At 44.0% G+C, this 19,827-nt stretch overlaps 1 protein-coding gene across 3 annotated transcripts in view; it reads right to left on the reverse strand.

The window, feature by feature from the left end:
- BLTP3A (bridge-like lipid transfer protein family member 3A) overlaps window positions 1–19,827 on the reverse strand; it is a 38,472-nt gene that overhangs the window by 12,483 nt on the left and 6,162 nt on the right. For all 3 annotated transcript variants that reach the window (XR_693655.2, XM_009671838.2, XM_068918321.1), the window contains 12 exons: window positions 10,085–10,247; window positions 8,430–8,468; window positions 7,872–7,963; window positions 7,453–7,642; window positions 6,869–7,009; window positions 6,124–6,294; window positions 4,887–5,064; window positions 3,724–3,810; window positions 2,969–3,133; window positions 2,289–2,431; window positions 1,319–1,460; window positions 626–819 (listed from right to left, as the gene is read on the reverse strand). Coding sequence is in view for 2 of the 3 variants with exons in the window: in XM_009671838.2 (XP_009670133.2) it covers window positions 626–819; window positions 1,319–1,460; window positions 2,289–2,431; window positions 2,969–3,133; window positions 3,724–3,810; window positions 4,887–5,064; window positions 6,124–6,294; window positions 6,869–7,009; window positions 7,453–7,642; window positions 7,872–7,963; window positions 8,430–8,468; window positions 10,085–10,247 (1,705 nt within the window). In the remaining variant the exon portion in view is untranslated. The remainder of the gene's footprint in view (window positions 1–625; window positions 820–1,318; window positions 1,461–2,288; window positions 2,432–2,968; window positions 3,134–3,723; window positions 3,811–4,886; window positions 5,065–6,123; window positions 6,295–6,868; window positions 7,010–7,452; window positions 7,643–7,871; window positions 7,964–8,429; window positions 8,469–10,084; window positions 10,248–19,827) is intronic.

Raw genomic sequence — 19,827 nt, forward strand, 5'->3', positions numbered from 1 at the left:
CTAGACTCCCAAATCATCCCTATCTTAAAAATTAAATAAAGTCTACAAATCAGGGAGGAGACTCAGACAGGAGGGAATTTAAACTGAGTTTCACTTCAGGTTCCTTTGACCACCCATGGTTTATGCAGAAGGTCAAACTTAAAACTGTACACTTTGACCCTTCTTTGCAAGGGCTTTCTCTCCACTCGGGCCTTTAAGTCTCCTCATAAAACGGCTAATAAGGCTAGTCAATGGCAAACCCAATAGCATGCCAATGCTGCAGATGCATGCCAATCAGGAATAGGACGAGAGTTATAAAGTGGTTTTCAAAGGCCAGAAAGCAACTATCGGCTACTATGGACTTTTTGTTAGCTGTGCAAATGCAGCCTGCAGCAGACAACTGTGTTTTTACACACCTGAACCAACAAGTTCTCCTTCAGACTCTTTTCATAAATGCTGACTTTCCTATCTCTTCTGGGCTAGAACTCAAGCACATGTTTTACTGCCCATAGATCAAAACAAAACTAACATGAGGAACAGACAGCCTAAAAAGGTGAAGTTCTTGCCAGCTGTGTCCTGGTCTCATGTTCCTTCCATGAAAGGGAGGCAGAAAACACTGAAGGCTGAGAAAGGAAACGAACAGTACCTTCAGCTGGAAGCCATCCAGTCGAACGTCAAAGTGCTCATCATGCTTGCCTGAGTCTTCCAGCTTGTAGATGGCTTTGAACTGTTCCAAGCTGCGATAAAGATCCAGACAGAAGAGGTTTATCCAGAGCACACTTGCTGTGTCCAGGGTAAGCATCAGGCCATTCAGCTGAGCATACAGGTTTGGGCATGGAACTAGAACAAAAAAGAATCAGAACAGATGAATAAGAGCAGCAAAGGTGCTTCAAATGGTCTGGAGCTCAGTGCGTAGCCTGTGCTGACAACACCAAAGCAGAGGGCTTCAACACCCACTGCAAGACAGACCTCTTGGTCAAAGGGAGAAGCTGAGGTGCAGCAGTGAAGTGACATGTTTAATTCTCACAGCAAGTCAGCTGCAGAGCACCAAGTCAATGAGTGAGGCAGAACCCCCAAGACTTGGGCAGACATAGCAAATCTTTCAATATGCTCCTGGGCAAGTTATTTTTCAAGCACAACTTTGCCCCTACATTTTGCACCAGGGATCTATCCCAGTTCCCAATAGAAAAAAAAAAAAAAAACAGAAAGGTAAACATCAGGAAACTGAAAAAAACACACCCCCAGAGAAACTTCAAGAGGGTTAACACACCTAAAGAACTAAGAGTGGATTGATTCTTTAAGAAGCTTATGAAAGGAGGTGCTAACCTTGGTATATTACCTGGAAAGTCCTGATTGTCTGGGAAGTAATACTCTGTGAATTCAATATGGATTGCAGAGACCTGATCTGGAAGGTTGAGGAATTTTCTACTACACGAAAGCAAAGTGGAGGGCTTCTTAGTGTGTTGACCAGCTGTAGAAACCTGAAAACACAACAGTAAGCAGTTGTGCTAGATTTAGATTTGGCAAAATAAAGCATCCCAGTAACCCTGCAGTCTTCCACATTCAATCCATCTCATTTACACAAACATACTCTGTTTACAAGTAAAAATAAAACTTTTTTCTCCATGTTAATATCCTCAGCTCCTTTCCTTTGAGGGAATTTGGTTCTGTATAGCTCCCATCACTACTAGTAAAGCCATGACAATCAGAATTAGGTGATGTGAAGAAGCAGATCTGAAATCTATTTTAGCATTCTTCGGGATTAACAACATGTTGATAAACTCATTATAGTGTCCGGTTCTGATTATCCTCTTATGAAGGATACAGAGTATGTTAATATGGGGTCTGATCCAGTCTAGTGATCCTCTCTCTCCTGGGTCAGAAAGCGTGAGGGAAGACTTATCCCTCCCCTACCAAAATCTATACGCTCACTAATTTTTCAAAAGAATAAATTTTTATTCTGAGCTTGCTTTATGCTTGATGAAAATCTAAGATACAAACAGGCAGGCACATAGTTTGGGATTCTGAAGAAACTCGGTGGTTACGCATGCAGTTTCTGCTGAATAAGAAAATGATCTGCAGTTCATACTTGGTTTAAAAGCTATACATGCAACACAATAAAGGCATCTGGGTTCCCTGGTTGCAGAACCTTGTTTGGCTTGAATGACATGAGGTTTGCATGATTTATTTCCATTGTATCAGATTAAACGATTACTTAAAAAAAAAAAAAAAGAAAAAAGAAAAAAAGGACACAAACAATGGACAGTAGCTCACATTAGCTCATTTCCAGGCACTGCCTAAGGCCCTACCTGGTGAACATCCAGGTCATCCACTCGAACTACCACACAGCTAGATCGAAGGCGGTTCCAGGAAGGGTGCCGGAGCTGCGGCAAGCTTGAGGGAGGAACACGGCCTTTCTCTGAGGGACTTTTATGAGGACTCAGCATAGTGTCTGTGGGGATAGAAGAACAGAACCAGCCAGGGTTTCACTTATGTTCTTTGCAGTGAACTTCAGCAATGCTACGGAATCCTGAAAAACATATATGTGCTTATAGAGTGGAAATAACAGACCCAGAATTATAAACAAATGGACACAGCTAGGTGGTAAAAAAATTTAGTAATTGTGAAAGAAGAACATAGTGAAAGATCAGCATGCCCTGTAGCAAGAGAATGAGTTCTTCAGCCAGGCTTTTGGTATCTTTGGGCACTCAAGGTATTTCATTCACTCATTACATACTCGCTTATGGAAAAATTCAGTAAACAAGCTAGGAAAGTGACTACTGCAATCTGTCCATTCTCCCTGCAGTATCATTCTGCTATGATATGCATTTTATTTTGTCATGGAATTTACAATTTTTAGTGTGCTATAGATTTCTGCACCAAAAAAATCAACCTGCCAAGTTGGTGAAAGTGAACTAGAGATATTGCTGGATGGAGCAAAGCTGTTACCAACTTCTGCTTTACCAGGAATTTTATCAAACACCGTTACCTGGTTTCTTTTTGAAGGGAGAAAGCGGAGTCCTGGCAAATGAAGGGTCCATTTCTTCATAATGCTTCTCAATCTTGCTTTGAAATTCACTGACCAACTTTTTTGCCCACTGTCCCCGAGTTTCCATGGCCTCGCTGTACTTCACCCAGTGCTTGCAAGCATCTCCTGCATGAAAGGAAACATCCCGGCTTTCAAATGAGGTTCCTGGATGCACACAACCCTGCTGCTCCCCTCAAACATATGTAAATCTGTAAAGCATTCCCTTTTATTGATACCCCAATTCTGGAACATGCAATATGCAGCAGACTAAGTGCTCACGAAACAAGAGCAGGCTTCCGCATGACAGAGCTGCCCCTACCAGCTTTTCTTTATTCTTCAGTTAACATCAAACAGATTTTCTCCTGAGATACATCCTATAACCCTTTCAGATTGAACAAGCACATGTAAGAACTAGATCCAGAGCTTAAGCAATTGTAAAGGGATCCAAAGATTCGGCTTTATGCCTCTATAACAGATAGCAGCTTATTCCTTTCTTTGCACTGTATTCTGCCAGAAGGTTAAACCTGGTTAAACCTACCTACCTCATCTACAAAGAGATGAATTAGATTAACCCTGTCCATGAGGACTTAATTCACAAGTTCTTTGTGCAGCCTTTCTTCCAATCCTGCTTGAAGCCACGTAGCATCACTGTTCTTCAAATTATTATTTTTTTTTTTTTTTTATCTCCCTTCCCAAGTTGGGAGACACTCCCTCACCTGCTCTGTGGAAAGGATAATAGTCAAAGGCCATCCTCCTGAACGTCAGCTGCATAGCACCCCCCAGCATCCCATGCTTCAAAGCGCCTGTGAAAAACAGAAAAAAGAAAACCATAAACAGCTCTGCAATGCAAGTCCTGACCCAGGACAATTCAGAACTGCTGGCTGATTGCCACCATGGCCAGTATTAGGGTATTTTCTCTTTAAAAGCAGTACCAAAACTGTGTCCTAGGCAAAGAAACAGTCAACAGAATGAAACTGGCCTACTGTTTATACTGAAGAACCAGACCTAGAAACTCAAGTACCAAACTGTAAGATCTCATCGCTTCCCAGGCCCCTATCAATTACACTTTTCACTACAATAACCAGCACTAGTGAAATAAAGACAGCAAAACTGCACTGAGATGCTGATAACAACAGCTCAGGAGGAGGAGGAAGCACACCGAGGAAGCACCAAGGTCAAAAAAAGACACTGTAATAGTGATGGGTGTGGGTAGGAGAATTAAGGGGGTTTTGTTTTGTTTTGTTTTTCTAAGGCAGATGTGTAGGAACAAACACTACAACTTAGATCAGAAATTGCTGTGCAGATAAGGTGTGAGAAAGAGAAAGGAAGAAAGGTACCTTTATCTCAAAAGGGAGAAAAAGTAATTAAAGTGTACCTCAGTAGGGGGGAGCTATGAGTAATACAATTACTTAATTACATATACAATTGAACAAGCAGGAGAATAGTCTGTCAAAGAAGGCGAAGAACCCTTGTTTAGGGCATTCCAAGTAACACAGTTACACTGTCAAATGCCAAATTTTCTCACCAAGTGGAGTGATTTATTAGATCATGTCTTATCTCTTTTGCTCAATACCAGATTGCTCCTAGAGTACATCCTTTAGTGTCTCATCTAAACCACAGTTAGCATTTCCGCTGACAGATTTCCCCATGTTTGTCCCACGGAGCCAAGAAAGATTTTTCCAGTACTTAGCTCAGACGCACAAAACTGCTCTCTCCATCAGCCTCGTAAGGCTGAGACACTGCCCATTGCCTCACTGGGAAAGAGTAACACAAAAGATACTTGCTTCCAACAGGAAAATCCTCCCTCAAGAGGGAAAACTGATAACTGGATTAATTTCTTCCTCCTGCAGTCTTTCTGATGCTGCTTTCAGTTAGGTACCTGACTCCCGAGTGTGGCTATCATCACAGATGTGCAGGTCCAGGCGCGAGATGAGGAGGTGGTACGATGACTCTTTCATGTCATGTTTATCAAAGTACTGGCCAATGCTACTTGCACTTGGGCTGACTCCAAATGACTGAGACCAGGACTGCTGGGCACTCGGAGCAGGTGGTGTAATCTATTAGAGAGAAAGAAGCTTGGTAAGTACTAAGAGAAAGCAAAAAAAGTGATTATGATGCAATTAAAAACAACCCTTGTAATCCTCCAGACTGGAAGGTATCAGTCTAAAGAAATCTAATTGGGAGTCCAGAAATCTGGGTCCTTCCGCATGTTCTCATGAGCAAAATTCTTCAGCTGTGGTTCTGCCTCATCTGCACCACACTGCTGTTCACTTATCTCAGAAGATGCTTTGAGACTCCTGGATGAAAAAGGCTAAATATTCCAGATCCCTCTGTGTAATCTCACTGTGCCCTCCTTCCCCAGAGCTTTCACCACCAGCAGTGACAGGCCTCTTCCCTCATGCTCCCTGTCCCCGGGAACATCTTTCATCCTCTGCCCTTTGCGTTTATTCTGCAACATTCATCAAACCATTACTCGGCATAGCATTCGGGAAACATTAAGAAAGTAGTAAGGGAGGTTTGGCGTCACTGGTAGAAGCAGCTGCTTTAATGTTCTCAAACACTGCTAAGCTACGTGTAAACCAAAAACAAAATGAGAACAATTGAAAAGATCGAGAGCACTCTCCAGACCACTAGGAAAGAAAAAATCCTCCCCCAGCTACAGTGAATCTGATGCCAATGTTTTCCCTTGAGCATCACAGCTCATTACGATTTTATGTCATAATTACTTATCATAATATCAGAGTCCCTTCTCCCAGTCCTATGCAGACCGTCAGAGCCAGAAAAGATTTTATCCAGAGCATATTTACTGCTTATTACCAAATCTGATGCCTATGGGACCCTCTGCAGCTTTCCACAGGACAGCCCCATCTGGAAAGCCACACAACTTATCACCTCTTTTTCCCCTCCTTGACAGAACCTACCCTGTGACTATTTAAGAACATTCGCTAACACTTATTGGCAATGCATCCAACTCCCTTGACCTGGCACCACGTGAGCCTACCATTTCCCATCAGGGAGATGCTCTGTACGCAAGGGCCAGTTGTCACATGAACGCAGACCGTCTCTTCCACTTCCTTTTTTCTGGCAGGCTCACATCTAAATCACGATTCACTGACCTGTACAGACTCTGGTGCCAAGCTTTTCCTCTGCTGGGCAGACTTTTCCATGGCTTCACTCAGAGACTCTGCATACTTCATCATCGCTTTCAGCTGAGAGTCTGTCAGCACCCAGAGCAGGTCATCAAGGAGAAACATCAGCTTAGATGCCATCACATTGCAATCTTTGGTCTGAAAGAGCAAGAAAGAGACAGGGACTTTAAAATATTGCAACCATGTACATATGTTCCTCATAATACGTACAAGCTGTGGCAGAAACAAGAGACAGTGCTCTGAAACTCATCTGAGAGAAGTTCGCTTACATGGTGGGTGTCTACAGTACCTCATTCGAGAAACAGGCTAGTCAAAGCTACCTCCTCTTTAGAAGTTGCTCACAGCTCAAAAAAAACCAAAGACATGAGATGGTTTAAATTTTTGCATCTATTCTTCACCACGTTTCCGCTGACTGCTAAAACTAAGGTTATCGGGTTTAAGTAAAGAAATGACAGGTCTCCTTGGGATGTAACAATTGGTTTTAAAACTTGCTTCACACATGTTACCCTCCCCTGAGGAATAAACTGATCTGACATTTGATAAGAACACAGCTGTTTCCAACAGAAAACACAGAGGGATAGAGCAGCTTGGGCTGCTATTTCAGCATTTGTGAAGGAGAAGCACCGTTGGCGAGGACTGCGGGAGGAAACGTGCATCATCATTGCACCAGGCAGCGAGACTGTAACCTGTAAAGTGTGGGGGAAACACTTACCCTTCTCTTGAGAGAGATCTGGATCCTCCCCTGGTTGGTAATGAGTCTCAGAGGAGTAGTAACAGGATCCTGATCTCCATTGTCAGTGGCATCTGCTTCTATCCTAAGTGTCTGCCAGGTGAGCTCTTTGAAAGTCAACACCTACCCAGACGGAGAAAAATAGGAAAATGCTGAGATTTTCAATAACTTCAAGGATTAAACTGAAGCCCTAGAAGATATGGAATTAAATAGGGCCATGGAGAATCTTTCAATTCACTTTCTGTGACCCTAGTACAAAAGAGAAGTCATGTCCCAAGTAACATCTAAGCCTCTCTCTCACACCGAGAGTTTAAAAACGGACAGATCACATGGGCATTCAGAGCTTCTTCAGTTTCATTCTCTCAGATTAGAGGTGCTCAGAGAAGGCTCTGGCTGCAAATTAGCTCTCACTCCATTCCAGCAAGTGGTAGGCAATTTCACTGCAGCTCCCTGTACACGCGGTGTGAGAATTCAGGCAAGTCCCCAGTCACACTAGATCCTTGGGGAAGCACAGAGCACCACTCCTCTGTGTGCCTTATGCTAGACAACACAAGACAGCATTTTACCTCTCCTCTCTGCGGGTCAGTAATGCGGGTGAGCCGCAAGTCACTCTGTTGCCAGTTTGGGTTGACACTGTATCCTTGGAGCTGCCATAGCTCAAAAGAGGCATGAAAGGCCTTGGAGTGAATCTTGATGGTGATGGAATTGACAACAATAAACATCCCTTCCACAACCTTTTCAGCAAAGCCATATTCACTGCAAAGAGAAGAACCCTCAAAATCATCATCTGCTACAATAAACGGCCCAGGTAGAGGTAGGGCTGCAGGTGGCATATGAAAGCCACAGAGAGACTCCAAGGCTTATAAGCAATATTAGAACCACTTAAACCTGAATCCAGAGAGGCCAATGGTTAACTGGTGAGAACAACTGCCACCCATAGTCCAGTACCACGTCGGAAAGAAATCACAGGGCTCAGGAATCTGACCTTTGACCTGCAGCAAGGGCAATGGGAGACTGTCCGTTGGGGGGCCGCGGCTCTTCACATGTTCGCATCTCCACCTCCACTTTATCCAGATACTGTAAAGAAAGAACATGGGGACAATAAAGATAAGACCAAGCCTCAAGCTCAGCCTAACAGCCTTAGGTTTGGGACACGAGGGCAGGCATAACCAACCTCTGGAGTCTCCTAAGGCTCTTAGAGAGGTACTTGTTAAAGCTCTCGCATGACTGCTGCCAGGATTGTTGGGTAATCTGAATCCCCAGAAGTGGGGGGAAAACAAATAACAAAAACCAGGCACGAGGTTGCCTTGGACTCCGCTGAGGGCTCGGCTCAGCTCCTGGGAGGTCTCCTGGGAGGTAACTCATCTCCCAACAGGACTATTCTCAGAACTCCCCTTCCTCTGTGTGTGAAGGGCCTAGAGGCGTTAGGTCAAATGAAGATTTGAATATGTACTTCATAGTTCCTCTCTGCAGAGTTTTACTAATGTAGGAGAGATGAAAAAGAGGGAGGAAGAAAAGGAAAGAATAAGACGGGAAACTTTACCAGGCAGATTGGGTGTGTTTTCAATTTTGTCCACTGGATCTGAAACAATAAAGTTGAGGTTACAAGAGTTACCTTTACATTACACAGTTTGAGAAACTGCGAGGGACCACCTGAGATCAAAGTTCTGCTCCAAGAAATGACCACAGTAACAACCCATTCGTGTCTCACCGAATCCAGGTCAAACAGGCTCACGTTGACAAGTGAAAAGACATTCCAGCTGCCAGCCCTATAAATCCAGCTTAGCTTTTGGATCTCACATGTTGCCACCAGCAAAAGATGTTCTGCAGTTCAAATTCTGATTTTTCTTATTCCTTTATGGGGAATGCTGTTGTCCTTAAAAGAGTTTACACTTAATTGCTGCTGTTATTGGAAGTCAGGTAACTCTCTTGAAGATTGTGCACAAACCAAAAGATCCATTTTATTCTCACAAAGCAATACTTATTCTGCAGCTCTTGTAGGAGGGAGAACAAGTGTTTGTTACTAAATTAAGCAGATCTGACTAAAAAACACACAGAGCAGATCAGATGAGTAAGGCTCATTTTTAACGTCACTTGGCAGAGTAGAACCATACTTCTTTTGCAGCAAGTCTCTTCCATACACTACACACTTTTGCATTAATGTAACGCAACTATGGTGAGTATCAACCGAGATTAAACAATCTGGCATTTCATATCCAATGAAAAAAAATCAATGTCTTGCTCTAAAAAGCACAAGGAGGAAAATTCATAAGAGGGTTCAGCGAGCAAAAGTGTAACTGCAAGTGCATGCGCAATTTCAGCAATTACGCATGTAATCTGGGTAACTGTGGGCATAAAGGCTGAGAGGGTGCAGAGAGTGCAGGTTTTCACGTGCACCATTCACACATGTCTTAAGGGTCACGTTTTCAACAATTAAGACTTTAGTTCAGTTTATTTTACAATACTTTACAGCATACTTAGGCTTTCAGAGAACTGCACTCCATTTCTTTCTGCTTCCTACTCCTGTTGGAGGTCTGTATGACTTTTCCTTCTTTAGCATTAAAAGATAAGTCAGTGGGGATGGGGGAAAACACAGAAAACTCCTCAGCTGTCAAAACAGCAGGGAAATGGGAGGGAACAACCAAACAGGGAGGTCTGTAAAATCCTAAGTGACATGGAGGCAGTGAGCAGGGAATGACTTTTCACCACTTCTTCCAGTAACAGAACCAGCAGATTATCAAATAAAGCTAGTACACGCCGGCTTGAAACAAGCAAAAGCAGACGCATTTATAGGTTGCTTTGGATATTAAATCAGTAGGTTCAGAAAACATCCGGGCAAATTCATGGAAATTCATTAGGGACTACCGCTGGCTTAAAATGTCCCTGTGTCACAAATCACCTGAAGGTAGGAAAGCACTACAGCATACTTCCCCTGTGCTTCTGCCCATCCTCAAACATCTGCTGGTGGCCACTGTCAGAGGCAGAATGCTTGGCAAGGAAGCACTCTGGTCAGACCTGCTACGGCTATCTTACGGTATTAAACTAGCAAGTCTCACAGCCAATGCACAGGGTTTCAAGTATGTGGATTGAATCACGTTGTGATTCTTTATCAGAAATTCCCAGATGACAAATGCAAGCTGTCACTGGAAGGCCTCTGCTGCATTTGGGGACGCAACGAGAGCAGCCTCCTCTGCTCACCCTGATAGACGCCTTGTTACAGTAGACCCGAGTGATGGCAAGCCAGGTGGGCAGCTCCAGCACATTCTGCAGCACCTCTTCATCCAGCTCCAGGTTCGTCAGCTGCCCCTGCCCTTTCAGCGTGCTCAGGTTGATTTTGTCTGGAGAGAGATTCTTAGTAAACCTACAAGAGAAGAAAGAAAAGAGAGTCTAACAACAACCTTCAACGAAGCTGCTGAGACTAAAGAAGCCTTTACCTTTAAGGGAGCTATTTTAAGTATAGGAACCTGCTTGCTGCTTTGTTAAACCTTTTCCGACATATTTAAACCCAAGGCATCTTGGTTTCTCCAGAAAAAAAAAATGCCTCGTACACTCTAACACTTGGAGGTGTTTTTAAATCAAATCCATGTCTGAGAAACTGAAAATTCCTTCTAAAGCATCGGGAAACTGAACCAGCAGAACTGCCCTAGGACAAAAACAAAGAAAAAAAGAAAAAAAAAAAAAGCCACATGCGCAACGGAAAGCAGTTTCACTCCCCTGACAGGTGCCAGATCAGTGGTGGAAAGTCCGATTTTCTTGATTCTTTTCAAATTTATTGACACGGGAAAGTAAAAGATCACTAATAAAGTACTTAAATGGCTGTCTCTTTAAATACCAGTCTCGCAGACGAGCACACTGCTCAATCAGCAGGTCCAAGCACACAACCAAACTCCCTCCCTAGCGGTCAGTCCAAGCTCCCATCCTCCTCTCCTCTTGGCCACCAGCAGCTGTTTCTCTCTCTACTCTCAACGCCTCCTCCCAAGAGGTTCTGTTGTTTTCCTCTCCCTCGCATACAGCCTGGTATCTTCTGATCCCTTGTGTGCTAGAGATTTAAATGCAACGGATGAAACAGTTCCAGTAGGAGCGCCCAGGCTTCTGGGGCAAATCCGAAAATATCTGATTTCACTGAAAACATCATGGGCCCTAAGGAAACGGGGCAGGTGGTTCAGAGGGCACTAGACCACAGGGGCTGTGCATGTGTTGCCAACACCTCGCCAGGACGACCGCCTCCTAAAACGACCTTTCCACGCAAAAGGGGACACAGCCAGGGGCGCGAGGCAGCTTGCATCGGCACGCTCCAAGGTCACAGGATTCAAAGTTGAACGCTTCGGCCAAGTGATGCACTCGCTACTGAAGCTGGAGGTTATTTCACACGTTCTTCCCTGCTAATTCCAATTCTGCGCAGCAGTCAGACAGCACAGGAAAAAGAAAGACCCCATTGTCCAGCTAAGCAGGATTAGGCTCACAGTTAGTCACACGCTGCCATTCTCTCTCTCCTTTCCCTGCCCCAGCAGCATGGGCTACTTCTTTCTGAAAGGCACAAAGGGCATCTTGAGCAAAGCCCTGCCGGTAGCTGAGAAGAGGAGAGGGAAGAAGGAACCAGAGCCATGCTGCTGGAACGGCAGCAAACGCAGCCACTGTGGCAGGACAAAGTGAAGTACAAAACTGGCTGAAACGCGAGAAACAGCTGTTGGTCAGGCAACCCAGCAACTCCTGGAGGAAAAACTCCCTTTCCAAAAGGAATGGTTTGTTAGGAGAGAACCCGATGGTTGACTGACCTCAACCCTGCCCTACTGACAGGGCAAGTCCTAAGAGGAGCGGGTGGCACAGACAGCTGTGAGTTTCCTTACTACTTCTTTTTACCTTGATCCCCGCTACCACCGGGTCTCCTGCTGCCACAGAAGCCTGAATCAGGTATTGTATGCATCACGTTGTCACCTCCCTTCCCCGAGCCGAGCCCAAGGCACACACTGCCAGCTGATAAACGGCCAGGTTTGTAACACACCTGTTGGTGTCTCCGGCTGACGCAGGGAAGCTGACGTGTTCGCTTTAAACTCGTTCCTCCCTTTAACCACAGGCCCTCTAATTTAAACCCACACAAGGAGGAGGCCCAGTTCAACTCTGCTTCTCAGTCTCTGTACAAAGCGATAACACGCTCCAGTGCGCTACGTTCGGCAGCGGCTCGTCTGCTGGAGGGACAGATACAGATGGGGGTGTCCCGAATGTCTGTAAAGGTTTGCACTTCGTGTCCCGGTGCGCGAGCTCGCTGGATGGGGAAGCCTGTCTTGAACGGTACAGTAATGCAGAAGCGAGGTATAAGGACAGATCCAAAATGGAAAATTACTTTTACACAGTGTGTGCAGGCGCATTAAAAAAAAAAAAAACCACCACCAACAACAAAACACACAGCAGACGGCATGGCTATGACCTCTTTGTCATAGCCAAAGGAAGCTAAAGCTATGAAACCAGACATCGATGGAGAGAGCGATATGAAAGATGATCTAGCTAAAATCAAATAATAATTCGTATTCATCTCCAGGGAAAGGCTGCAGAACAGATAGGAAAACCACCACAGTACTACCAGGCTCAGTAGAAGAACCCCCCTTCATGAGGCATTTTAGTTCCAACCAAAATATGCAGTTCCTTACCCCGGAGGGAAGGATTGCAGACCCCAAGGAAGATGGAGCAAGAGAAGCTGCGAGCATAACGAGAAAAAAATATAAAACTGAAACAAATTCTCTCCTTGAAACCGCACAGTCAACATTCCTCAACTTAAGCCTATTACCAGCTCCACTGCTCTCAGTTTCTGCTTCTCTTTCAGTTTTCTTTCTCCGTAAAGGGATCCGAGATCTTCAGATGGAATAGCCTTCAAGTTTGAGACATTTTGATAGGACGGCAATGCATGTTAGCTGGGGCTTATAAAAGGGGAACGGATGAAGCGTGCTTGTGATGTCGGGAAGTTTACAGATACCATATTTTTATCTTTATATCTTGAAAGAAGCTGCTTTGATCGCTCAGGGGAAGGAAAAAGCAGTGAGAGCAGACACAATTTTAGATGTTTCTTGGCAGACTCGCTCCATTCATACTCATCAACAGCAACATTTTTGGCAGCATGGATTGCTGGCTTGGAGAAAAGTGAATGAAAATACTTGGTAGCTATTAGGAAAACTGGCTGTGTGGGATATATGCACTTCCTTTTTTTGCAAAACCCTCTAACAGAAGACACAACATTGAACCTTTGAGGTTACCGGTTTCAACTCCCTTTGAACCTGCCAGGATTAGCATGACGAAAAGGTCAAACCAGAACACTTTCTCCCATCTTCCATGGAATTGTCGTTGCAGAGTCACAAGGGCAATCTGCATCTGCGTACACTTGCACGAGCGCACGTGCACCCCCACCAACGATACCGTGGGCGACACTGCATCTCCTAAAACGTCTGCTAGCCAGAGGTCGATTTGCTGCATAACAGCTAAATGGACCTTGAGAATCACTAGCATCAATGAAACATTTACAAGTAGCTAAAAATGTCTTGCTGTATTCACAGTCAAGGCAACGGGAAACACAAGGCAGATGCTTGTAACAGTCACAGCTAGAAAAGCCCTGTTAAGTCAAGGCTCCTCCCTAACTTGGAGGTCTGCGGAGACAAGTTTTCCCTACAGTCCGTTCTCTGTGGCTTCTTTCCATTTTAAATGACATGAGCTTTCAATCAACTTTCACAAGAACCAGACAGATACAGTTGTTAACAGCACTATCCTAATTTCACAGCAGACTGAAGGTCTCTCTTTCCTAAGCTAACAACACTCAGATGATTTATACCTCAATGGCTTCCTTCAGATTTGGCCTAAAAGAACCATGTTCTTTATGGAAGCCCTCAGCTTTCTTGGGCAGTTTCTGGGATCATGACTGGATTCACTCTAAAGTCTCATTTCATTTTTTAGGTGGGGAAGGCACAGGAGAGTCAATCTATTTGCTCTGTCAGCTACTTGAAAAAACATCAAAGAATGATTTCACTACTCAGAGGGCTGCTGCCCAATTCATCAGCTCGTACATCCAGAGGCTACAAACCCACTGATTGCAAGAGGGAGCTTGGCCAAATCTGATTGCTGGCCTGAAGCCAAGCTATAATCATAAATAATAAAGTTACACTCACATTCGTAGCTGTCTGGCGGCACTGTCTGCAACCGAGCAAATACACAGACAGTTAATGTCAGGAAAAACATCTGAAATCATAAAACTTCTCTTCAGATCCATTTCTCATTATCTTGCTGCCATGTGATACAAGAACTTTGTCCTCCGCAGGTTCACCTCTTCAAACTAGATTTTCTGCCTCAAGTTCTTTGCCTGCAGTTATTCAGTAATCACTGTCTATTGTACGTAACCAGCACTTACTGCTAAACACATTTATTTCCATTAATAGGTTGGTTACTATGGTTATTATACATGAGAACTAATTAGCAGCACACCAGTGTCCTTGATTTTACTTAGTGACGAGACCAATCTATTGGCAGAAGCAAATAACTGTATGACTTAAAATACTTGCCACAGTTGCAGACAGCAGATGGAAAAAACACTCAAAATACAATTAAGCCAGGAAGAGGGTAACTTGTCAGCTGCAATCTGAAGAGAGACAAGCAATATTAAGGGCCCCAGACAGGGGGGCCTCTGCAGGCAGGCTTTTTGCCTTAACACGGGCAAGAGTGAAGGAAGAGATCAAGAATTCCTGCTTTAATTTGGAACACAAATAGGTGATTTAAGCAACTATGGCAGATGGACAGAAACTAAACATGGAACAGAACTATATTCTGGTCATCATAGCTTTGCTCCTAACTCAAAATCTTTCCCAAAGTCTTGCCTGGTTAGCTTTTGGGCAGGCCATGCAACAGGATCGCCATCATTTCCCTTGGGACCCTCTTCTACAATCCAAAAATCTCTGTGATAGGACATTTCTCCTCGTATTAAAAAACTTTATCTCAGGAGCCAAAGATCATGTTTGCTTGGAAAAAAGGTACGTGGTTGGTAAAGAACAGATTGGTGACTTCCAACACAGGGAAACTTTCAAGGAAGATAGCAGCGGAAGCTGAAATACTAAACATGTGATGAACTTGGGAAAGTGTCTGAGAATGAACTTAAAAATAATTGTGGAGGAAATAAAATTAGGCAAGTGACCAAACTTCTGTAAAAAAGGGAGAAATTAGCTGCCTTAAAGACACATAGGAAGGAGAAGTAAAAGCCCTTTTTGTGAAGAAAGCTAATTTACTAAATCAGGCATTTGTACGACTGTAGAACGATCTGTCTAGTAGGTAAATATGGTACTACTCAACCAAGACTGAGATTTGCAGACAAGGAAGCGAAATACCTTGAATTAATTAGTACTAGATACCATCCAACACTTTGCGTTAATCTAGTTGGTATCATATTAGCCTAATTAGTATAAAGCCATTCCCCATTTATAAAGAGAACTCAATTAATACCAAATTAATCAATTCCTTAGAAGATGGAAAGCATCACATTTTATTAATGGAAATCATCTCTGTAACTCCACCTCTGCACAGTCCTGGCGTACCCTATATATACTGGTAGCTAAGAATATTTTCCTATGTGGACGCAGAGGTCCCAGTACAATAAATCTGATGACCTCGCCCCACTTAATTTACAGAAGAAACCCTCCACTTGTTACCAGGTAACATGGTAGGAGAGTTTAGCACTGAACTAGTATACTGGCTTATCAAGTGCGCTGATATGCCTGCATATATATGTTTTTTAATGCTACCACTGGCTCTAAATAATCAACTTTCTGGTTTTCCAAGCATCAACTACATTGAATAAAAGGCTAGACCACTCAACAATGCAAAGCTAAATGCAATTTCACTTACACCACAAAGCCTCTCTACGCCCAGACCACGTGAATTGTTAGTTCTTCGGGCTCTGGGACTATTGTTATTGCAATGCAACATGACTAAGGACAAAAGACTTAGAAATTCAAGTCACAGTTAACCTTGCAGAAGAAAACAACATTTCCAGAGAGAAAGCACAACTGCCAGGTCATTCCTCGCTCAGTTCTGCCTCTCTATCCACCCCTGAGGACCCCTGTTTTCTTATCCTGAATAGAAACGATTCAATAGCACTCTGAAAACCGGAAAATTACAAAGGCTCCAGACCAGGTGCATTTCTCACACCACACCCATTGTCAACTCCTCCGGTACTAGCAGACATGTAAAGCAAACCACAAGTTAATCTGAAAAGAAAAGAGGCACAGGTTTTGGAAGAGCTGAAACACCGCCCCTCGCTGAGTAACTGTTTTACTATTTCTAGCCCATCAGCTGGAAGCTCACTAAAGTTTAAATGCCAGCTGCCCCACGCTCTGAAACCTGGAATGCAAAGCCTCTTCAGCTGCCAGGGAACTTCCCAAGCCTAAACCTCAAGCGATTAATAACACACAAGAAAGAAAACTAGGAAGAAACGTATAAATAAGTACAGCATTTCTACTCCTTTAGGCTAGCCAGAAGTCCCACTTTTCACATTTCAAGCCATTATTTGTCTTGCAATCTGATCTGCAATTTTATTTCCAACCTGTAAAAATGAAAGTTTATTCCATAGCCCAGACTCAGCTGAGCAGCTGCAGAGGACGTAAGAGCTCAAGACGTCTAGGAGAAATAACACCAGCAGAGAAAAGGAGTCATGCCAAACAGCCCTCCTTTTTCTGACATTTTACTCCAAGCCCGCAGGGTAACAGTGGTGCAGAGAGGTTCGGCTAGGCTTGGCGCCAGGCTGTGCAGAACGTCAGAAGCTGGCCTGAAGATACATGCGGCCATGCCTTCCTCCTGAGCTACTGAAGCGCAATTTATTTTTGCTGCAACAAGAATCTATTTAGCATTCCAAAAATGGCACACGCTTCTCTCTTGAGCTAAGTGGAAGTAGTTGAAAACACCTCGCATCCAGCAGCTGATAAACGCTTCCCAAAACTGACGGTTTGGTTCTTTGGGTAAGCTGCAGCATAGCAACCCTGATTTTAGAGATTACTTTCTGTGAAAGGAAAACACCACGTCCCGTCACGTGTGCGCTCTTTCCCCACCCCCATCTTGAACAAAGAAGTGGTAACTGCTTATTACTTTACCCCACAGTAGTCTGGAAATCTGCCTTTCCACGAAGAACTCCTCAATATTGAAATAATTTTTTTTTTCCAAAAAGGCCAGTAAAACTGTACTAACAAGATAGAGATTTCCAAAGTACAATATTGAAGGGTTTGCATCCATGGTTTTAAATGCTTTGCTATACACAACGCGTAAGAATTTAAGAGACAAACTTATTATCTGTGGTTCAGCGCTCAAGTACCTTGGAAGACCTTCTGGATGGCCTGCAGAATAGCAGCAAAGGCTGGGAAAGAATCTTTCTTATACATTGGCTCAGAGTTTCGTGCATCAAACTGTTTTCACTCTGTTCCCAAAACCGTTTCTATTTGCCAGGGTTCCCAGGTCTATTTTCAGAGCAATCTACAACCTGGCTTGTTAGGATTATCACTACTTAACAACTTGGGAAACTAAGGCACCAAATGATTAAGTGACTTCCCTACAGCCACACAAAGCAACCCTGTCATCTGATTTGTCTGTCAGCCTCTCCTTAGCGATTCAGAAGGAAGAAAGCCTTTACCTCTATTAGTCAGATAAATAAAGAGGAAGCAATCTTCCTGAGGGACGGTCTGCATCTTTTCGCAAAAATTCATATGTCCAGCGTTGGACCTGCTGAGCCTTAATGCCAGGGGCAATCTATGGCCTTTGAGCTGGGTATAAGACCCCAGATGGTCCAAGCAGCCTGCGAGACCCAAATGCACACCCTTCCCAGCAGAATCCTGCAGCGGGCGATTCCTCGGGAGCTGCAGTCATCTTCCATCTGCGGGTGGTTCCCAGACACCTCCCAGCTTTCCCGCTGCTCTCAGCTACACGAAGACCAAGATGTGCACCTTAAAGGTTCAGGGAGGTTATCCACACCTGGGATAGCTGCTCGCTAGGCTTGTGTCACTCCAGTCCTCTCCAGTGATGCCAGAAGGCAACCGCGTTCCTCCTCTGCTCTTCTCTGCTGTTGACTACCTGAGTGATGGCTGCTGAGGGTGGTTATTTTTGGCTTTAGCTACCAGATTTCTTTTTTCAGGCATTGATGCTCCGGATTCTAACTTGTGTGCGCTGAGGCGCCTGGGGAACAAACCTATTACCTGGCTGAACAAAGTGCACCAAAAAGCTGGGCTTTTCAGATGGAAAAAAACAGTTGTTTTATCATCAATTTTTAACTGCTAGTAGCTTTGTGGTTTTATATATCTCCTATAACTGCAACAGCTATTTTAGGCAAATTATGGTCAGCACTAGAAATTTCCCTGATCACTGAAGGAGGATATTAAAGGGGCTAAAGCCAAAATTGCAATGTTTTTCTGAACTCTAGTAAAGAGACACTGTCTTAGGCAAAGGTCCTCCAGACGTCCCTGCTAACCTAAACTATTTTATAATTCTGTAACTGCATCAGACCATTCTTAGATGCGATTTCCTTGCTTTCCTCCCTACCCACCATGCTCTTCACATTGCTTTCTAGTTATAGAACTAAGGTCAGGAAACTGGAAATAATCTGAGGGGTTAGGTGGCAACCACACGCCTTAAACTGACAGATAAATCAGAAGGATTCCGGTACAATTTACTAACTGCATCGGCTATCACTTTCCACAGCTGCACCTCAGCATCAGAGAAATGCAGCAACACTGCAAAACACTTTAGGGGAAGAAGTGAGAAGTAAACAGACTGGGGAATTCAGATTGCAATTTCTTTCAGTGATTGCCAGACTGCAGCATTTAGCCAGGAAACCAAAGGACTGACGGGGGGGGGGGGGGGGGGGGGGAGAGCTTTTAGTTTGTAGGGAATTCCCCTCCCCTCTGTGTCAGGCTAGTAAGGCATCTCTAATATCGCGATCTAACCTTCTGCCTAATGCAAGCCACAGAACCGATCCCAGTAATTCCTGAACGGCAGAGACTAAACGCCATTTTCTTGACTGAAGAACCACTCTGCCTCTTCTCCTTGTGTTTTCTGGAGGAGGAGGTTCCCCCTTGGGATAGCACATCTCACTGACACTTCTGCCATCCCAACCTCCTGGAGAAGCTAGTATCACTAAACAGCAGGATGACCATCGAGTGCAACAGATTTTCTCTGTCCTGTCTTAGTCTGAGAGCATGTGCGTGATGGTGGCAGGGGGAAGCAAGGAGACTCCTTAATTTTGAGCATCGAGGCACAAACAGCTCCAAGACTGTAAAAGAAGAGCTGATCTAATAATGCTACAGAACAGGCAGGACATAAAAGTCAGAGAGCGATTCTGGATTTTGTACCCAGTTCCAAATTCCTTGCACCTAGAATGGAAATAGCATAACCATTTGGAAGGAGTAAGACTGAACGCGTTTGTTAGGGCCAGGAAAGGATTTTGAAATTCTTAGATCAAAGTTATGAAATAACAGGCCCCACAGAAGCATTCCTGGCTAGTCACATGCTGTTGACACCCACATACTTGTAACTGCTTAAATCGATCTACAAGAACTAAAGATACATTATAGGCTTGCCTGATATTTTCTCCTCTATGCTAGCTGTGGTTTTATTTACCACAAGGATTATATGCAATTGCAAATGAAATAGATGAAGAGTCAAGGCAAGCCTGCCTGGGAAAAGGGATATATGGCCTACACAACTGTGAATTGAAAGGGAACCCGGCTCTACTGTCCAGTTTATGAGGAGTTTGGGAATGTTCCATGAAAAAAATGCTGTTTCTTCTGGCTGTGTATTTGACATACATCTACAAGCATCAACTCCTATACTCAATATTCAACTGTTCTTGTTTTCTAGGGATTTTTTTTTAAGTTGTTTCTAAAATCCATCTTACTTATCCGAAAAGGTGGCTCAGATACTGTGCTACGAAAGAC

This window comes from Struthio camelus, chromosome 24, assembly GCF_040807025.1.
Source record: "Struthio camelus isolate bStrCam1 chromosome 24, bStrCam1.hap1, whole genome shotgun sequence".
In the NCBI taxonomy this organism is placed as follows: Eukaryota; Metazoa; Chordata; class Aves; order Struthioniformes; family Struthionidae; genus Struthio; species Struthio camelus.